This window comes from Rattus norvegicus, chromosome 20, assembly GCF_021556685.1.
Source record: "Rattus norvegicus strain SHRSP/BbbUtx chromosome 20, alternate assembly SHRSP_T2T, whole genome shotgun sequence".
Lineage (NCBI taxonomy): Eukaryota > Metazoa > Chordata > Mammalia > Rodentia > Muridae > Rattus > Rattus norvegicus.
The window spans coordinates 13,778,997-13,799,241 of NC_141553.1; the positions used below are offsets into that span (position 1 = coordinate 13,778,997).

A 20,245-nucleotide genomic window follows, 5' to 3' on the forward strand; every position below is an offset into this window, starting at 1 on the left:
GCGGCTCGCGCACGGATCCTGGGCTGCAGCCCCACCCTGAGGTGTGGGCGCTAGGGTTGCGCCCACTGCTTTAACGCTGGCACTTTGGGGGGTGGTTTTCTGCTCTTTTGATTTTTCTTTTTTGGAGGGAAGATTGAGGTTGTGTTTTTTATTTTTGAGATTTTCTCTGATGAACAGGCAATAAGTTTAGACACAGAAAATAATGAGGTGTACAATGAATTTATCCTCTAAGAAAGATGAAACTAGGGTCCAGCACAGGAGTGTGGAAGCCCTCGTCGGAGCACTGTGAGGGGCTGCTTCCTGAAGTGGGGGGCTGTGGTACCCAGCCTAAGGAGCAGAGCCAGGAGTCTGATCATGGCAGCCCGAAAGTCTGATCCCCACCCCACAGACAGATGCACTTTTCTCCATAGGAAGAATCTGCAGAACTTGTGAGCAGTACAAATGGAGTGACTGTCCAGCGTGGTCAGTTCTTCCTAGCACCTCTGAGATGAGCATTATGACTCCTCTGACTTCCTAGAACAGTGTGGTGCTGCTGCTTTTCTTGTAGGGGGCCCAAGTCGTTTCCCACATTGCCTGTTCCCATCTCTCCTTTAAGTCACACCTGCTCGTTCAGGATTACCCTGTGACTGCCACATGTGTTAGGCTCTCAGTCCGTGCTGAACACTTAGTGTGCCATCCTACCTGGCGTTTCAGAAGGCACCTCCCCCTGTTATCAACAACTCCCCCAAAAGATAGATCAGAACCCAGCCTATGACAGCCACTTAAGCAGCTGAGCCGATAGGGTCTTGCCGTGTGGCTCAGGCTGGCCTGAGACACTTAGTCTGCCTCTGAGTCCCTAGTGCCGACATTAAAAGCATGGACCACCAAGCCCAGCTCTTAGATGAATTGGAAAGTTTCACTGGAGCCCAAGGCCTCTGTTCTCAGCCCTTAAGGACATAAATAACTGACCATGGAAAAAAATAACTTGAAGTAGCCTGAGGGTTGACTGGGACCAGTCCTGACACAAGCAGTTGGTACCTGGACCTTTGGCCTGCATCCCCACCTGGATGACAGTCTCGGGTGCTAGGTGTGGTCCTCACTGAGGACAGTCCACATAGGAGTGACCTTCTTAGGCTGGTAATACAGAGCAGGTCAGGTACTGTGGCCCAGTTTCCCTAATTTGGCCATCTCTCTGTTCAGGTGGACGAGGAGACTGCACTGGAGCAGGCTGTGAAGTTCTGTCAGGTCCACCTCGGGGCTGCTGCCCAGAGACAGGTAAGCTGTCCTGCACACCCACACACCCCAGCGGCTCCCCAGTGTCCGCCAGCTGCTCATGCTGATCCTGTCCCACACCAAGGCTTGGGTTGCTGTCCCAGAAGCAAGTCTGCCCTGAAAGTCTGCCCAGATGCTGTGGTCATCGTGGGCCCAGGGCGGAGGAGCGGGAAGTACCTAGGCTTCTGGAAAACGGGTCAGTACCCTGACAGGACTCAAGACATACATGTGGGACCTTCATAGGTAGGAAGGACAGCATTTAGTCATCTGGTTTCAGCTAGGAAGGGGCCTCACCTTCGTGGCTCGTAGAGAACTGATCTAAGTAGTATCAAACAGCCAGGAACACGGGGTGGAGGCAGGCAGTGACATGGGGTCACTGAATATGATGGGGACCAGGGCTCATTCCAAGCCAGGGTATCCAGGTGCTGATAGGTGAAGATGTCAGAATTCCAAGATGGTGGGAAAGGCTGCCATGTTGGGTAGCTGTAAGAGCCAGGCCTTGCTGGGGTAGGCTAAGAGAAGCCCCCATAAGGTAGAGCTGATGATCAGATGAGGCGGTGCACACCTCCTTTACGCCTGGTACTCAGAAGGCAAAGGCAAGTGGATCTCTGTTAGTTTGAGGCCAGCCTGGTCTACATAGAGAGGTCTTCTCAAAAATAAAAAAAAAAAAAAAAAACCACGGGAAGAAGGGGTTTCCTATGTTTTATCATGCCAAGAGTTGGGCAGAGGGAGGCGGGCCCAGCAGGCAGCAGGATGAAAAGCCATACTCTCCCTGAGCCTGCTCAGAAAAGGCAAAACAGCCTTTTTTTTTTTTTTTTTTTTTTTTTTTTTTTTTTTTTTTTTTTTTTTTTGGAGCTGGGGACCGAACCCAGGGCCTTGTGCTTCCTAGGTAAGTGCTCTACCACTGAGCTAAATCCCCAGCCCCAAAACAGCCTTTTTGTTAGTGGTCATGAGTCATTGTCCATGTCATTGCTGGTCTGGCTTCTCATGCTAGGGGTAGCCCAAGTGTTTTGGGGTACTTGTCCTAGGAGCACCAGCAGCTGGCAGGTGTCTGTCTTAGGGGTCCAGACAGGCTTCCTCTTGGTGGAATAGAGCATGAGGTCATCAACACTGCCTAGACACTGATCAAAGGAAGTCCAGGGATTCACCTTTGAGCATGTGGGCTGTGGGCAGCCTCCTATAGGAGGATCAGAGTCCTTGGTAAGATGGATCAAGCAGCCAGCAGACATCATCACTTGATTATTGCCCCAGACTTCTTGTATATAGCTAGACAGACTACTACTACGTAGTTCAGGCTGGCCTGTAACTTATGGCAAGCCTCCTGCCTCAGCTTCCTGAATGCTGGGATTATAAGTGTGTACCTCTGGGTACAGCTGACATCAGACTTTGAAGGGACTTAAGTGACAAACCCATACAGGAAATAGCAAGCACCATGCCTTTACTGGTGCTGTGTTAGCAAGGAATTGAGGACAGGAGAGAGTCTCAAGAGAACTGCTTGCAGCCAAGACCTGTACATGTCAGTACACTGGGGTCAGTGGGCAGAGGCTGCTGCCAGTGGCCCTTTAAAGAACCCGGCAAGGAAGTGGAGGAGACAAAGCTAGACTAGGATCCCTACATTTCAGGCTGCCTGGTGCTAGGCAGTGTCAGGCCTGGTCCCTGGTCACCTGGGATACAAAGCCAAGTGGTCCTCAGCCTGCCACTCCCTCCCCAGGCCGCACTGGGATGGTGTGCCCCTGGGGTTCCTTACCCTGGGTCCTCTCACCACCACATACAGCTCCACTTTTCCTCCCTTGGGGCATCTCAGACAGCTACTTACTGCATCGTCCCACATGCTTCACCTCTTCTAGGACAAGGTACCTTTAGGCTCCCTCAAGTATCAAGGTGGGTTTCGTGTTCTTCCTCACTGAAAGTCTCAGGTTTGGGGAATAGAAAGTCCCTGTCCCAGGTTCACCATTCCTACAGCCCCAGGGTTGGGCCCTACATCATATATAGAGACATAAGCGAATAGGTTCCTCCCAGGCTGGCACTGGGGAGGGGACAGAAACAAGCCAGAGGTCTTCATTGAGGCCCTGCTAGTATGGGTGGATGTCTCCAAGAGAGGGAGGAGCTGGACTGTCGGCTGTGTGTCAGTTGTGTTCAGGTAAAATGTGTGTGCTTCTTGTTGGCTGTGCCCGAGAGCTCGGAATGATGTAAGACAGGATGTCGGCGGCCAGAGTCCAGATGAAGTGTCCTACAGGGCTGAACTGGACTGGCATGGGGCAGTGCAGTACCTCATTGACCTTCCTCACTTTGCCTTTGTCTTCACAGGCCTCAGGAGATGCACCCACTACCCCCAAGCACCCCAAGGACAGCCGAGAGAATTTCTTCCCTGCAACAGTGGCCCCCTCAGCACCTGACACCACAGCACCTGACGCTCTCCAGCGGCCCAGTGACTCCCACCTCAAGCCTGGGTTGGCTGCTGCCATCACCTGCCCTCCCTCAGCATCAGCCTCTACCCCAGACCCTGGAATTCCCCAGCCACACAGGCCAGAGGCTGTGCCCAGCAGGGCCCCTCTGAGTCCTGGTAAGTACCATCTCCCTCTGCCTGGAAACCTGGGATCTTGACTGTCAGATTCCCCAGAGCCAAGGCCCCTCTACCACAAATCCTTCCCCTGCAGAATTGGCAAAGAAGCATGTGGGGTGTCCTCCAGCAGCCCCAGAGTAACTCTAGGGCTATTGGCTGCTAGTCCAGGTCACAGTTACTAGCAGCATTGGTGGTTCTTGCCCCCAGTGTCTGTCCTGCCCGCACTTGGAATTGTGAGGAGAGGGAACATGTACCACCACTGAAGGGTTTGCTGTTGTCCTAGCTTCTGCCCCAACAGTACCCCAAATAGGAAGGTTGGCTTTATCCGTGGTAGGGAGGAAGCTAGCTAGTGTAGGCCAGGCTGCGGTGGAAGGCTCTGACCTGGGCAGTCTTCGAGTCCCCAGGTAGTGAGCGCCCAGGACCAGACACGTTCCTACTGCGGGCATGGCAAGTTGAAGGCAGAACCAGGTCAGTGGATTTGTGAAAAAAATGCAGGATAGGATGGAGTTGCACAGGCTAGCTCAGTCAGGTGGGAACCCTCATTCCTTCTGGAAATCAGGAGCCACCAGTCACCAGGGTGGCCGTCATGGCAGGCAGGAGGAAAAAGGCATCAGGCCAGCACACAGGGGAGGATGTGGGTGAGGCTCTGTGCTCCTCACTGCTGCAGCTACTTCTCCGACTTTGTGGTTGACTGTGCCCGGCTCTGCCCACCCCCAGGCCTGCTCCCTGTTGACTCTTAGGGCCGTGGTACCGTGGTCAGGCTGCAGAGACTGAACTAGCAAAGGTGTTCCCTAACCAACTCACTCCTCCAGCAAAGACCAGTCTTCCCACCCTTATTTCTCTCACCCTGGGTCAGGTCCTGGTCTGTGTCCTATACTCCATAGTTGTATGATCACCTGCCCAAACCGGAGCCGTCTGTCCATTAGGGCTTGCCTGTCCTCCCAGTCACATTGGGAACTGCCACCTTCAGTCATGGGACCTTGACTATGCCATCTCCCATTTCATCTGCACAGTAGGACAGCTAGCCCCTCGCCATGCTGGAGGCTGGGGTGGGAGAGCCCCTCTCAGCTCCTTCCAGAAGCTCAGTGACAAGCTTGGGGTTTTTTATCAGATGATCCCCTCAGGTTACCTTGAGGATTGTAGCAGGGAATGGTGAGGGACCTCTGAAGGCCACAGGACAGGGCAGCTAAAGCAGTTTGGGCTCAGGTGAGCATGCACAAAGCTCAAGGTGCCACCCCCCCCCCCCCCCCCCGTCTCCCACCCCTGACCCCCCGCTGTCCTGATCACGTCTGCTCACACCATAGGGCTTGGGCTCATGTTAGTGGACATGCTCAGAGCACAGGGGTCAGGGAGCCCTGTTAATGGCTATTAGTGGTGTGGGTCACAGGCCCCTGCCTCAGGTTATCCTACCCTCTGCTTATCTAGGTCATAGACTAACAATGGCTGGCAGCATAGAGCGAGCATGTCCGGGTTCTCCCGCAGCGTTCCCAACACCTCCTCCCATTTGCAGGGTAGAAAGGAATGAGGTTCCCACCTGATTGAGCCAACCTGCACCTCCATCCCTTTCTGCATTTTCTAAACAAATCCATTGACCGGGTTCTGCCTTCAACTTGTCATACCCACAGTGCCATGACACCCACCAAGTTGCCTACCCTGGGTCCTGACCCAAGGCCATACCTTGTGCCCCATGACCTTTTGAATCTTGAGGACTGGGATTCCAGGCCCAGTGTTATGAGGATGTTCCTAGTTCATGGTCTCCTGTGCAGTTGAATAAAGTCCTTAGCTGATCACCCGAGTGGGTAACAACCTCTCTTTCATAGTGGAGCCTCTTCCCTTGGTTCTGTTGATGTCAGTTATTTGAGTGGGCACAACAGGTAAGCAGCTAAACCACTTTTGAAAGCTGGCTGGCCGGCTGCCTCCAAGCAAGCAAAAGCCTACAATTCACATCCTATTTTTTGGAGATTAGCTCTGGGGAAGAGTACCTACTTCTTTGTGTCTATCCCCCAGTAGTACTCTAATGATTATGGATAGGGACAGCCCTTAGCAAGAACTTGGACCTGACAGGGAGGCCCAGGCACACTCATCCCCTGACCAGCCTGCCTTCCACTCATATCAGCACGTTTATGGGGATTTTCCATGATCACCAGAGTTTTCCGAGGTGATGTTGGGACCAATTTGGAACAGCCAGGTCTGTAGGGCCCATATCCTGCATCTCTGGAACTAGTCGAACCCTCATGGAAAGAATGCCTCACCAGTTCCGAGATCGCCCAGCTGTGGTAGGCTAGTGTAGCGGTGTGGCTAGGTTGGCTGTTCTGTTGATGGTACAGCCTGCTTACAGAACCCTTGACGGGCATATGTGGAGGACTTTAATAGCAAAAAGTTAGGTCGTGGGGGTAGGCGAAGGCTAAGCCGCCTGGGAGCACAGGTGCCTGCACGACACCCTCCCAGGGTGCATGTGGGAGAGCCAGAGGGAAGCTGCTGCCCCACCCATGCTGCCCCAGAGGACTGATCTCACCCCGGCTTAGCCTGCCTGCTGCTGTCTCCCCGTGTAGCCCCAGCCTGTGCCCAGTCCTCATCACCTTAATGAAGGAGAGTCACTTTCTCCTGAAGCTGTCATGTGAAGAAAAATAGCACAACAGGTAGAAAGGAGTTGCCCCAAACAGTATGGAGGGGCCATAATGACAGCTTGGTCCAGGTTCTGAGAGTCCAGAGGAAGTCTGAGCCAAGCGCCCAGGCTCCCGGGACAACCCACACAGACCTGGTGCCAGAGAGCAGGACCGTTTTCCTAATGGCATCCTGAGTGGCCAGCACAGCCCTAGTGAGGGGAAGAGGTGGCCTACTTAGTGCCTTCCCCTATGTTGGAGTCTTGGCAGGACTCTCAGTAGTGTCCTTCCTCCTGGTAGCGTCTAGGAGGAAAGCCTGGGCTCCGTGTGGTCCTGAAGCAGGCCTGTGTGAGCCCATGACCAGTTTTTGTTGTTTTGGTTCTGAGATGAGGTTTCTCAGTGGAGTGGTAGCCCTGGCTATCCTGAACTCACTTCTGCCTGCCTCTGCCTCCCAAGTGGTGGGATTAAAGGCCACCATCATCTGGCCAGTTTTGTTTTTTAAAATATCTTTCTCCACTTTGGGTATCTGGAAATAGAACTAAATTCCCAGCAGTGTTTGCTGCTACAGTTGAAGACTGAATGGCAAACAAGGGGTCTTCAGCCACCTGGGCTGCTGCTCCAGGGTTGGACGGGGACACTGAGGGCAGCCCGCACCCATCCTACCCACAGTGCACCTCGGCCCACCTCAGGGAAGTCGGCCCTGCTGATCTGTGCCATCTAGAAAGATGGCGCCTTTGGGAAGGTTAGTTTGATTTTGGCTTTTTTTTTTTTTTTTTTTTTTTTTTTTTTTGGAGCTGGGGACCGAACCCAGGGCCTTGCGCTTCCTAGGTAAGCGCTCTACCACTGAGCTAAATCCCCAGCCCCATGATTTTGGCTTTTTAAGTAGGGTCTCAAGTCTAGGCTAGCCTCTGGCTAGTCACAGCCATGCTTGTGTCCACCCCCAACTGAAAGCCAGACGTCTGTCCCCCGACCTGTATGTCCTAACCCCACCTCTGCTGCTCAGGGAACCCCTGTCCAGCCAGCTACATGAGGTGAAGTGCTCCCACCGTGGATGGGAACGGCCGTAGTCAGGACCCAGGGAAGGCAGCACGGTTAGCGTATACCTAGGTTTCTACCCTGCAGTCAGGAGGTAGTGCCAGGAATGCGGCAGGACAGTCCTGAGGTGCTCCATGCTGCTAGCCAGTGTTTGTCTATGACCCAGACAGCCAGGCAGTGAAGACAAGAGAGGGAGTGGCTCAGGTCAGGTGAGGTATGGACTTCTCCAAGTTGGGTGTGGTGGGACATACCTTCCTCCGGAGGCTGGAACTGGACAAGCCCGTGGATTTTTACCCTGAGATACATACCAAGAACTCTCTTTAGATAAAGAGACAGAAAAGAGGAGACCTTGACTCTGCAGAGGCTTAGGTGGGGCATTTCCGTGGCCCCCAGGCCCTCCCTTTCCCCTGAGGAAGGGTGAGAGCTGCTCAGGCTGTGTCCATGAATGAGCAGGAAAGAGTTGGCAAGACCACCGTGAACTGAGGGAGCTGGGAGAGAGATCCTAACTGGTAAGGCGGGGCCAGCTGTTGTCCTCAGTTCCATCCAACCAGGCCTGACCAGTTCCACGCCCCTGCCTGTGCCCAGCAGGAAGATATGGTTCCCTCGTGTTCTCTGCCTGCTTTGGTGGCTTTTACTCTGGTTGTGATCTCCACTCCTATGACCCAGATGCAGGATGGGTACCCTTGCACATAAGCCCTCTTCTGACAGCCGAAGTATCTTACCTAAGTTCAAGAGCTGTGTCTCTGCGAGCAGCTTAGAACAGACATCGTCTTTCTTACTCTCAGGCTTATTCTACCAGGTGCTCTGCCAGTCAGACCCCTCAAGGCCTCTTAGCCGGGTTTCCCACAGATTGTCATTCAGGACAGAAGGACATGGCACCAACCCATGGAGACCAAGGAGGGCTCCGATTGTGGCCCTGACTATGTCAGGCCCCTGTGCACACGCATGCACACGCGCACACACACACACACACACACCACACACACACCACACACACACACACCACACACACACACACACACACACACACACACACACACCCCAAGGTATGGCACGTTTCTTGAAATTACCTGCCAGTGCTTTGCTGGTGCCTGACTCCTGTGGAGATAGAGTACCACCTTGTCCCATTGTCGGCCACATTCCCCTGTCACAGGTCCTAGGGCATAGTCAGGGCCTACAAGGCCTGGCACAGAAACATGGGGAAGGGGGACTTGCTCCATGGAATGGGAATGTTACCTATAATTGGCTGTGTCTCTATAGATGGAGAAGAGGTGTCAGGAGTGACAGAGGGTCCCAGCTTTCTATCCCAAGAACCACGGCACAGTCACCAGATGAAAATGGCTGCCACTGGTCCCCTGGCCGAGCAGCACTGCTGGCCAGTGGAGGCTGCTTGCCAGACAGGTGCCGAGCCCACCTTCAGCCAAGGTAAGGCCAGCCAGGAGCAGCCCAGCGCCAGCTCCCACTAGGCCGTACACAGATGGCAGCCATGGGTGGACTTCCCCACAGAGGATGGACAGGGACGTATAGAGCAGCACATGGGAAAATAAGGACAACCCCGGGCCCTGTCACTGAGGTGTCCCTGTGGGCACTGAGACAAGAACACAGACGTGCCCTCCTTTATTCCCTCTCCGCCCTGCCAGTGAGGCCCTTCAGACCTCTTGGCCAGGTCTCCCACAGACCATCAAGGTGGAAGGACATGGCGCCAGCCCAGAGACCAGTCAGGGTTCTGGGTAAGCTCCCGCTCCTTTTAAAGAGATGAGGCTAGAAGAATGTGGAGCCATGCCAGGACAGCTGGGCTGCTCCCAGTTCACGCAGCTCCCTGGAGGCTGCCAGGTTCCAGATCTGCAGTCTGCCTTGGCCCTGACTGCCTCCAGGCTCCAAGAGACACAGGCCCTTACTCCTCCTGGAGTGGAAGTGGACTGGAATACTTCAGAGGATATAGCAGTTGTGTTGTCTTGGTGCTGGGGACCCTGAGGAATCCCACAAGAGCCACTAGAGTCGGCCGATGCCTCTGTGAGCCTAGGCTGCTCCTAGCTGCAAGTACAAGCCTAGCATTCCAGGGTCTGCACCAGAGGCGAGCCTAGGGCCCTGACTGTCTACACAGGTAGAAGGCCAGAAAGGCACCCGTGATGTGGGCCCTTCGACTTCCTATAGAAGAACTGAGTCCTTAGCAAAGAGAGGCAGACTAAGGAGGCTAAGTAAGGAAACTCAGGCTCTGAGGTCTCTCAACAGCCACCAGCACCAAGGTCCCCAGCAGTGGAAGTACCCAGACACCTGAGAGCCATCAAGGCAAAACTGAGTCCAGCAGAGCCAAGTCCCGCCTCCTGCCCAACATGCCAAAGCTGGTGATCCCCTCGGCCACCACCAAGTTCCCCCCTGAGATCACCGTCACACCACCTACCCCCACCCTGCTCTCCCCCAAAGGCAGCATCTCAGAGGAGACCAAGCAGAAGCTGAAGGTGACCGTGGGCACCAGGCGGGGGGCCTGGTGTAGGGGCTCATGATGGGGGTCTGGAAAGGGGCTTGAGTTACTGGGAGAAGGGCCCAAGTTACTATGGGCCCTGGGAGAGAGTTTGGGTTAATGTCAAGAGGTTCAGAGTAAAGCCAGTCACTCCTGACCGTGTCCTGCTCTGTGTGCAGTCTGCCATCCTGTCTGCCCAATCTGCCGCCAATGTGAGGAAGGAGAGCCTGTGCCAGCCAGCCCTGGAGGTTCTGGAGACATCCAGCCAGGAGTCCTCATTGGAGAGTGAGACAGACGAGGACGATGACTTTATGGACGTATGACGGGTTCACCCAGAGGCAGGGCCTGGGGTCCCTTTGGTCCAGACCCTGGGCAAGGCCAGAAGCCTATTGAGGTATGGTTCCCTGTGGTCTCCTAAGCCTGCCCAGCCCCCTCTTTGCAGCACCCTGCCCTGGCTCAGGCTGTCCAGAGCGTGCTGGTCCAGAGGACGGTACGGCCTGTCTTAGGCACATGCACTGCTGTGGTCTGCACAGCCGGGATGCTGCCGCCGCCGCCGCTTCTTTTTTTAATGAGATACTGACTTTCTCTACAAGCCCGTGTGTACTGACCAGGCCCACAGTCCAGTGCCGAGGAGACATCAGGAGCCTAGCTCTCCCCACACCCTTTTTTGTCATTGTTGCTTCTTTTTCTAATAAAGATGGAAAATGGTCTCTGTCTCTTTGCTTATCCTGGGGGACATGCACTGATGCAAGGGGCCCCTGCCCCTGCCCCTGCCCCTGCCCCTGCCCCTGCCCCTGCCCCTGCCCCTGCCCCTGCCCCTGCCCCGGGGCATTCTTCAGAATCCCCTGGGCTCCACTGGGTAAGGATGGACCTGTGTCTGAGAAGACATTGGGCCTCCTAGAGCTCCCATACTCTTAAGTGGGAAGTCACAGAGAAGGCAGAGCCTGAGACACCAAGGAATTAGCCAAGAACACCATGGGAAAGAGCAGCCCAGGAGGGAGGCTTTACTTCATCACAGTTCCCCCCTGACAGGACCAGCTATCCAAGTGTGGTGTCCAGGGCAGAACACAGGCGGGCCGCTGGCTTTAAGGCAAGCTTTGGAGGCTGGAGAGATGGCCCAGTCCTGAAGAGCTCTCCATGCTCTGCCAGAGGACCTGAATCCAATCCCCAGCACATAAGCGGCAGCCCACCTGTGCAGTTCCTAACTCCAGCTCCAGGAGAGCTTTCGCTGGTGCCGCACACATGCAGCAAAACAAAAACGTGAGCTCTCAGGGGAAACCTAGAAGATCTTGCTATGTAGCCCCGCCCTCAGCATCCTGAGTGAGGTTGCAGGCACGTGCCACAACCCTTGACTAAAACCTAGTCACAACAGAAGAAGCCTTCCCTGGGCTCCACACCACTTATCTTGGAGATACTTAAGTTCCAGCACCCCATACCGTGACTGTCAACCATCTGTCTCTCCTTGCAAACTCTAAACCAGAATGGAGACAAGCCTTAAGCCCATACCCCTTTGTGCCTTCATGGACTGGGCACAGCCCTCAATCGAGAAGAAAGTATTAACCTAATATAGGGCCATGGATGAGAAACATGGCTACCCACGATGAGTCCTCACCAGGCCAGCCATCTGGACAGCCAAGACACAGGATAGCAGTCACTTAGCCATACACCTCTGCTTACCCCTTCCTGTCAGGTTAGGGAGTGCCCTCAATCCTGGGCCTGGGATGTTAGCATAGGCTTCTCCCACCACAGAACCTCAGTGTACACAAAAAGCACTCATCCAGAGCCCCTTGTGGCTTAGGTTAGCAGGTTCTCTTCTGGAAGGTGGTAACCAAATATGCCTATGGGGTGGCAGGTATAGGGACAGGGAGTGGCTTGGTTCCCATTCCTACGCCTCAGATTTCCTCAGACACTCATGGGAGACACGGTGACCTCCACCCCTGACTAGTTCTTGGTAATCACACTAAGCTAGAGGGGACTAGGCCCATCGAACAATGGGCTGGCTGAGACCCAGGGCCAGGGGAGGATCACAGATCAGATGGCTTCAGTTCACAAGCCAATCTCCCGAGCTCCTCAACACACCCCCCCGCCCCCCGTGAGGCTAGCCAGTGTGTCTACACTGAAAAACTACAGCTTCCCTGTCCTGGTGTCTAGCCCAGGTGACAAGCCCTGAGTAGGAGTCCCAGGTTTGGGGCCTTCATGAGCCACCCTGGTATCAAGGTCACCTGGAAGCCACCACTAGTTGGTCTCCACCAGTCTCCTTTCTCCTGTGCAGAAGCTCGGAGAGGGAACCCTCATCAGGATTCGTTAGCTCCCGGACTGACAACACTGGAGCTAGGCTGGCCTCAGCTCTGGGCTCCTCTGTCTAGGTAGAAGCTGGCTACTAATCAGAAATGCCCCGGTCTCAAGTCCACACTTACACTCCAAACAGATTAACTCTTGCTCCACCTCCGTCTGTCAGGCTGAGTATGTATTAGCAACACCTCCCTAGGAGAAGCAGAGGTCCAGGTCTGTCCTGAGGGGACCAGGACTGCGTCACCCACCCAGCAGAAACCTCCTACACAAGACTGGACTATGACCCCGGGGTCTGAGCTGTCTTGCCATCCGGCGTGTCATGTGCCAAAGGTCTTAGCATCTGGATGCTCCAGCCCCTCGTTCTCACACAGGGTCCCAAGGCTGTGATGATGGGACAAGAATGTGCTAAGTAGGCACATCAGGCTCGGCTGGGCTCTATGGGCACCTGTGGACTTTGAGAGGGGGTGGGGAGGGGAGGGGAGGGGAGGGGAGGAGCGGTGCCGCAGAACGCTGGGCGGGGCCAGGAGGCGGGGCCTGGCCCGCAGGGAGAAAGCCTGTCCGGCAATCTCTGAGCCACTGTGCTGCCCGCTGGTTGCAAACGCAGGGCACATCATGAAGCTGGCTGTGCTGCCCTGGATTTTGATGCTGCTCTCGACAATCCCAGGCCCCGGGCTTACAGCAGGTATGCCTCACTTTGCTCTTCTGACCCCTCCCCTGTTCATTTGCCTGATCAGCCAGGCCCTAAGCAGATACCTCTCCGGGCTCAGCGTCTGCCCATCTGGTAGTCCATCTGTGACTGTACTGGGGGGTACTGGGAAGAAATTGGGAGGCTCCTGGATCTAGACACTTCTGGGAGAGATGGGAGGCCTGAATCAAACTCATCGTGCACTCACATAATGGCCTGGGAGGGAATCCGGGAAGACCAAAGAGCATGCGCCCCAAACCTCGGTGAAGGGTGCAATCACACAGAGGACCTCTGCCTCTCATCTGTACCTGCGCTGGTCCCTATCAGCTCAACCAAGAAAGTCTAGCAAGAAGGATGAGCTCAGAGCTATGGTCTTTGACTGAGCTGAGCTGGGAGTCAACCAGCCTATAGTCTCCTGCTTCGACCTATCATCCCTTGCAGGGAAGTGCCACCACCCTTCTGGTATTTTATCTCACAGCATCTTGAAGCCTCTTCCCACACCCCTTGTAGTCATTAAACCTTAGCCGATAGATAAATAGTTATTGCTGCTCCTGGAGTAGAAGCTTAGAGAAGTGGCCTAGTAGCTTGGTCCGCAGCCTGTCTCCTGTAGCATATCTATCAAAGATCTGAGGAAGGGACCAATTGGAGTTGTGGTCTGGCCTGGAGACTTGTACCCCACCCAGGTCTCGACCGTTCAGTTCTGGGGCTGAAATACAGCCCTGCCACAGGTCTCCACCGCCCACAGAGGAAGTGGGCTGATCAGCTGGGCCTAGGCAGGATATCCACAGCTCCGTATGGTGCACTACTCTGCACCAGAATTCTCATTGGAATGTCCCTCCTGCCCCCTAAAAAGGGAGTGTCCTGGCTGCCTTCTCAGAGGGTGGGGCTCTCTGGGATTCAGCTTGACCCACCCCCAGGAAGAGATGGACAAGTTCAACCCAGAAACCATTCCCTCCTGGGCCTTTCAGTAGGACTCTTGGTGACTATGTGCTCTGGCCTCAGAAAGCAAAAGGACCCTTTTTGTAGCTGGGAGGACTCCATTACCTGTGCTAAAACGGAGCCCAGCCCATGTGTCATTTGGTAGCCAGAGCAATTCCTGGTCAGCGCCATGGATGCTTCTCCTGGGGAAAGGGGTCCTTTTTGTAGGGCAGCTGACCCCAGTACACCGGGCTTTCTTTTCCAGGTACCCCGGGGAGCTGCTCCCTGCGCTGTGGGGTACAGGATGAAATCTGTTCCTGTCATCCAACCTGCTCAGGCCTTGGCACCTGTTGTAAAGACTTTCTGAACTACTGTCTAGAGATTTCACCCTCCTCGGGCTCCATGATGGGCGGTAAAGACTTCGTGGTGCAACATTTAAAGTGGACTGATTCTATTACCAGTGTCATTTGCAGGTGGGGACACCTGAGCCGCTGGGTCATTAGGGCTCCTACACGCTCAGTCTCATGCATGGAGTGGGAGCTGGAGGTAGAGCCCTGGGGCTGAGGGCAGGCAGGAGAATCCGGGCGCACCTAGCCTAACTCGTTTCCTGAGGAGCAGTGTAGGTCTCCCTAGCTTTTGCCCCAGGCTGCCTCTACTATCTCTCTCCCTCAGGTTTAAGGAGAGTATCCAGACCCTTGGCTATGTGGACGACTTGAAGCAAGTGCACTGTATATCACCCTTGCTCTACGAAAGCGGCCATATTCCCTTCACCATCTCAATGGACAATGGCCTCTCCTTTCCCCACGCAGGCACTTGGCTAGCTGGTGAGCCCTCGCTCTGTCAAGCCAGTCTAGGCTGTTAAGTTCGTAGACTCCGCCCTCCCTGGGCCCTGGTTCCCATCCGCAACCCAAGGCCACGGGACTTTCCCCAACACTAATCCATGCACACTGATACTAGACCCAGTCTGCCTACCCGTCCCTCTGGCTGAACCAGTCCCTTGGGCAAGGGTTGCTGTCACCCATCTCTCCACTCTCTGGCATCTAGAACAGAGCCCCAGCCCATGAGGAGTTGGAGCCATGGAGGGTCCTCAGAAGGCTGGTCCAAACCCAGCCCCCTGATGGTCCCTTAGCAAGGGCCTGGGGAAGGGCCAGATGAGAGACGTGATCTAGCCTGGGTCCTCAGTTCTGCAAGCCTCATCTCTCCTGGTTATGGTATCTTCCTGCCAGGAGATCGTGAGGAAGACCATCACCTAGCTGCTGTTAGTGTTTATCTCTTGGAGGCTCTTCAGAACCCTCCGGGTCTCTTGTGTACCATTAAGCCTTCACTCATCCCTTATGGGCTCCCCTCTCTGCAGCTCACCCCTACAAAGTCTCTGAGTCTGAGAAGAGCCAGCTAGTAAACGAGACCCATTGGCAATACTATGGTACTTCAGACACCGGGGGAAACCTCAGCCTCACCTGGAATACCTCAGCGCTGCCCACGCGGACCGTCACCATTGAGCTGTGGGGCTATGAGGAGACAGGTGGGGCCTGCCAAGGGGCTTGACGGAGGCGTTTGTGAACGTCCGGGCGCTCAGAGATGAGAAGAGGCGTCTCAGGTGGGGAGGGAGGGAGGGGCGTGGGAAGGAAGAAGGGACTTAAGGCTGGTGGTGTAGATCAAGGTGGGTTTTGCAGCTAGACGAAAACAGCAATGACTTCCAGCATGCATGGTGGGCCCCACAGACAGCGGGAGTGCTGGATGCTGTGACCTTTGAGTAGATGGTATGTAGAGAAGACAGAAGCAGCTACCTCAACCCCCATCTCCTCTGAGCTGGACACAGACCAGGGCCAGTGAGTGATTCAAGCGTGTCTCCACTGGCCACGCAAGCCAGGCACCCTGCTGAAGCATCAGAACCTGGCAGCCCACAGGGAACATGGATAGCGTTCATTCCCCTCAGGCTATCAGTGAGAGGCTGAGGGAAGGAAGGGGGTCCTTGAAGGGCTGACCGCGGTCTTCTCTTCCTCTAGGGACGCCCTACACTGGGAACTGGACTGCGAAGTGGTCCTATCTATACCCTTTGGCTACAAACATCCCCAATACTGGCTTCTTTACTTTCACCCCCAAACCTGCACCACCTCAGTACCAGAGGTGGAGAGTGGGTGCTCTGAGGATCATTGGCAGCAAGAACTACGCAGGAGAACAGTAAGGGCCCCAGCAGAGGATGCACCATCTGCCTGCAAACTACAGAGCTTGTTGAAGCAGCCCCTCGGGGTGAGGGTCGGGTGCTTAGCAGCCCGCCCCTTAGCTGGCACCATTTCTGCTGCAGGGATGTGCTGGCCCTCTGGACCAATGATCATGCCCTGGCTTGGCATCTGGGTGATGACTTCCGGGCAGACTCTGTAGCCTGGGCCCGTGAACAATGCCTGACCTGGGAGGCGTTAGAAGACCAACTACCCAACTTCCTGACAGAACTGCCAGACTGCCCGTGCACACTGGCTCAGGCCAGGGCTGACTCTGGCCGATTCTTCGTAAGCCCCTGGACCCATTAGGGCCCCAGAGAGCGGGAGGGGGACAGGAGGGGGGCCAGCCTCCCTGACTGAGTTAGACAAGGCCACCCCGGGATGGGGGGGTTGAAAGATCTCCTTGGGGTTGGTTCCTGGGGAGGGAGGGAATGCAGAGCCCAGGTGACAGCCCCCTGGATGTTCTGCAGACTGACTATGGTTGTGACATTGAACATGGCAGCGTGTGCACCTACCACCCAGGGGCTGTGCATTGTGTGCGTTCCGTGCAAGCGAGGTGAGCTACCCGACCAGGGATAAGAGGTGGGCAGGGCTTGGGGGCAGCTGCAGCCAACAGCGTCCCTGGCCTGTCCTACTTCTCCCCTAGCCCCATGTACGGCTCAGGACAGCAATGCTGCTACACAGCTTCAGGTACGCAGCTCCTGACCTCAGACTCCACCAGTGGCAGTACCCCTGACCGAGGCCATGACTGGGGCGCGCCCCCATACCGCTCTCCTCCCCGTGTGCCCGGCATGTCTCACTGGCTCTATGACGTCATCAGCTTCTATTACTGCTGCCTCTGGGCTCCTGAGTGTCCCCGGTATATGAAACGACGGCCCTCCAGTGACTGCCGCAGCTACAGACCCCCACGCCTGGGTAGGTGCTGGCTTGGGTTTCTGACCACAGAGTCATGCCTGGGTGGGAAAAGCCAAAGGAATCTACCTGATGATCCTTGGCTTTCGCCTCAGCCTCCGCCTTCGGGGACCCCCATTTTGTCACCTTCGATGGCACCAGCTTCTCGTTCAGCGGGAACGGCGAGTATGTGTTGTTGGAGACGTTGGAGACGGCCGCCGCCGTGAAAGATCTGAGAGTGCAGGGACGGGCCCAGCCTGGGAGAATGCCCAATGGTGAGGCAGAACCCCACGGCCTCTACTTTGGGGGTGGAACTGTTAGGTCATCCAGGGCAGTAGGCGAGAGCCAAAAGAACCCCATGCTGAACCCACCACCTAGGCACCCAGGCCCGTGGCACAGGGCTGACCGCAGTGGCTGTCCAAGAAGATAAGTCCGATGTGATAGAGGTGAGGGTAGCTGACGGCTCCCAGGTCTTGGAAGTATTGCTGAATCAAAAACTCCTCAGTTTCACTGAACAAAATTGGATGGACCTGAAGGGTAAGTGGGTACAGCCAGGTATGGTCAGCAGGTTCCCTGTGACTTTCACGCTGTCCCTAGTTCTGGCCGTAGGCTGTGGTAGCATCTGGCTCAAACACAAAGGCAAAGCCAAGACCCACGTGGCCAGGTTGGGGAATCTGTACCCTGTTTGTGACTGTTTTAGGCCAGCGAGGGTGGTTGCTCAGCCTGAGGTCTGGTCTCATATCCGCGGGACCATAAGGCCTACACAGAGTCCTGAAAGGCCAAGAGCTAGCAGCTAGTCCTCCACAGAGCCCACAGAAACCCAAAGACCACAGTGATGGAAAGTGGCAGCCAGGAGCCACAGCACAGCTTCCAAACTCCGTCGGCACTGGGCTGTGTTGCTTCAGAGCTGAGAAAAAAAAAATGGCTCCTGGAGGGGATGAGTGAGAGTATCGTATACAAAGACCTTCAGGAAGGGCCAGGCTGCTGGAACCTCGTCAGGGATTAACTCAGCATGGAGGAGACGGAGAGTCTGGGTGCATATAGACTGTAGACGTGAGTTGGGAGTGCTAACACATCTCAGTCAGCAGACAGGTGCATCCTCCTAGTTCCTTACGTGTACCCTCTACCCTACCTCAGGGCTGTGTCAAGGGTTGAGGGGGGCGGAACACAGGGCCCAAGAGAGTAACCCTAAGCCGTCTTTACTTGTGGTCAGGCATGTTTCTGTCAGTGGCCTCTCAGGATAAGGTATCAATCATGTTGTCATCGGGGGCTGGCCTCGAGGTTGGCGTACAAGGTCCTTTCCTGAGTGTGAGCATCCTGCTTCCTGAGAAGTTTCTGAGCCATACCCGTGGTCTCCTGGGAACACTCAACGATAACCCTGAGGATGACTTCACCCTGCGCAATGGGCATGTCCTGCCCCCGAATGCCACTGCTCAGCAGTTATTCCAGTTTGGAGCCAACTGTGAGTGACAGAAGGGTTTGCCCAGGGTGACAGTGGATCAAGGAGAGAAACTTGGCTGTGGCAGGGAACTGTGCCCACACAAGACTGACACCTGTCTCCTCAGGGGCTATTTCCAACGCCTCTTCCCTGTTTACCTATGACTCTCGGCCTCTGGTCAACCAGTTCCTGAACGGACCCAAGCATGACCCCAACTTCAAACCACTCTTCCCCGATGAGACCACACTCAGTCCCAGCCAGGCAGAAGACTTGGCCAGACTCTGTGAGAGCGACCACTTCTGCGTTCTTGACGTGATAAGCACAGGGGACCCAAGTGTGGGCAATGCCACCAGGATTGCCCACCAGCTGCACCAGCATCGCCTGAAGAGCCTGCAGCCAGGTAGGGGCTGGGAAGGGGCTTAAAGGGCAAACCTCTCAGATGGTCTAGCCTCGTTCAGTGGCCAGCAGTTCAGGCCTGTGCTCTGTGCTCTGCCGGTATCCCAGTGGTATCCTGTGGCTGGCTACCCCCGCCTGTGAATGGGCACAAGGAAGGCTTGAAGTACCTGGAAGGATCCACCGTCCGATTCGGCTGCAACAGTGGCTACAGCTTGGCAGGGCCAGAGAGTAGCACCTGCCGCGCTGATGGCACATGGTCTTCGCCTACCCCGGAGTGTCAGCCAGGTGAGCCGCCCCGCCCCTGCCCACCGCTCCGCCCACGGTCCCCCCACCCCCACCTTGCCTCTGCGCACCTGTGTCCTCCCCCGCCTCTGTCACCGCTCTACTCTCGTCTCTGTCAGGGCGGAACTACACCGTACTGCTGAGTATCATCTTCGGAGGCCTGGCCATAGTGGCGCTGATCTCCATCGTCTTTATGTTGCTGCATCGTCGCAGGAAAAGCAACAGGTAAGACCCTACTTGTGTGAGGACATCACCCAACTCCCCCCCCCCCGCCCCCGTCCCGACACACACCTCTGCCCCTCCTTCGCTTTCTTAGGACCCAGAAGCGGTTGGCGGGACTCCTGTGCCACTTTAAACCTATCTCTGTTGTAGGAACTTGTGGAGCTCGCAGCCCTGACACCACAGCACCCTTGACCGACAGCATCGGGCTACGTCGCTCGCCAAGACCCAGCCTCCCGGGAGAAGCGCAAAGTACCCTAGTCCTATGAATGCCACATCTAATATCTGTGCCTTTAACACTACGGACCCAATACCTGTGCCTAGCCTGTCCTTCTGACTGAGACTCGATACCAGATAGTCTTAACTCCTGAACCCCGCCCCCAACACTCCTCTCTCAGTAAGCTGCACTTTATTCATCTAGTGGTGATGGCTCTAATTCCTCTGACTTGAGGGATGGCCTCCTTGTCCCGTCCTAGAACTGGAGTACCTATGTCCCAAGCCCAGAAGAAAGAAGTTCCTGCGTTGGAAGCTCACATTTCAATCGCTCACTCCCCAGAGCCAGATAAATGGAAACCTGGTGCCTGTCCTCCTGTCGGGGGTCCCCAGAGCTAAGCTGCCTTGATTCCGGGCCCCATGGCCCAACTTGAGAGCTCCGGTTGGCCCAGTCGCACAGCGGAGAAGTGGCCTTAGGGCTTGAGCAGGGAGAAAGAGAACTGTCCAGCAGAGAAGAGACATCCGTTGTAGACCAGGCTTCTACTCTTACCTCTTCTCTAGTGTACTCAGGAACACCCTTCCATGCCTGTACCAGGAAACAAGCTCGTGTTACACCTTTCCTGGTTCCTGTCTGTTTGTGTTTCCCCACTGTTCCATAACTGTCTGGGAGGTCACTCACTGATAGCACCAGAGTCTGAGCCGCGCCTGCTTCCTCTACTCCTGCCTCACAGGGCATAGTCTTTCCCGTGATTTTTCACGGATTAAGGAGAATGGTGGGG

The 20,245-nt window shown here is 55.4% G+C and overlaps 2 protein-coding genes across 6 annotated transcripts in view; both read left to right on the forward strand.

Moving 5' to 3' along the window:
- The window catches only part of Cabin1 (calcineurin binding protein 1), a 122,042-nt gene extending 111,420 nt beyond the window's left edge, over positions 1 to 10,622 (forward strand). For 3 of the 5 annotated variants that reach the window (XM_087598410.1, XM_087598411.1, XM_087598414.1), the window contains 5 exons: positions 1,180 to 1,254; positions 3,559 to 3,814; positions 8,713 to 8,877; positions 9,685 to 9,911; positions 10,093 to 10,621. In XM_087598410.1, the coding sequence (XP_087454536.1) occupies positions 1,180 to 1,254; positions 3,559 to 3,814; positions 8,713 to 8,877; positions 9,685 to 9,911; positions 10,093 to 10,236 (867 nt within the window). In that variant the 3' untranslated portion in view covers positions 10,237 to 10,621. Of the gene's footprint in view, positions 1 to 1,179; positions 1,255 to 3,558; positions 3,815 to 8,712; positions 8,878 to 9,684; positions 9,912 to 10,092 lie in introns of those variants that run through there. The other 2 variants (NM_053575.2, XR_015645094.1) reach the window with 2 other exon arrangements.
- A 2,158-nt stretch (positions 10,623 to 12,780) lies between these two features.
- Positions 12,781 to 20,085, forward strand: Susd2 (sushi domain containing 2). The gene is made up of 15 exons (NM_001414913.1): positions 12,781 to 12,887; positions 14,074 to 14,281; positions 14,481 to 14,632; positions 15,163 to 15,330; positions 15,815 to 15,989; positions 16,114 to 16,315; positions 16,498 to 16,583; positions 16,674 to 16,942; positions 17,035 to 17,193; positions 17,297 to 17,455; positions 18,132 to 18,380; positions 18,484 to 18,756; positions 18,861 to 19,037; positions 19,154 to 19,259; positions 19,407 to 20,085. Exons 1-15 carry the CDS (start codon positions 12,818 to 12,820, stop codon positions 19,429 to 19,431), a joined length of 2,478 nt encoding a protein of 825 aa, NP_001401842.1. The 5' UTR covers positions 12,781 to 12,817; the 3' UTR covers positions 19,432 to 20,085.
- The last annotated feature ends 160 nt before the right edge of the window (positions 20,086 to 20,245 follow it).

What these genes read in the sequence shown, in the direction of transcription:
- Susd2 (NM_001414913.1), top strand. Translation starts at nt 12,818, where the DNA reads ATGAAGCTGGCTGTGCTGCCCTGGATTTTGATGCTGCTCTCGACAATC. An exon ending in AAGAACTACGCAGGAGAACA is followed by an intron (nt 15,990 to 16,113) that starts GTAAGGGCCCCA and finishes TTTCTGCTGCAG; the next exon opens with GGATGTGCTGGCCCTCTGGA. An exon ending in ATTCCAGTTTGGAGCCAACT is followed by an intron (nt 18,381 to 18,483) that starts GTGAGTGACAGA and finishes CTGTCTCCTCAG; the next exon opens with GGGCTATTTCCAACGCCTCT.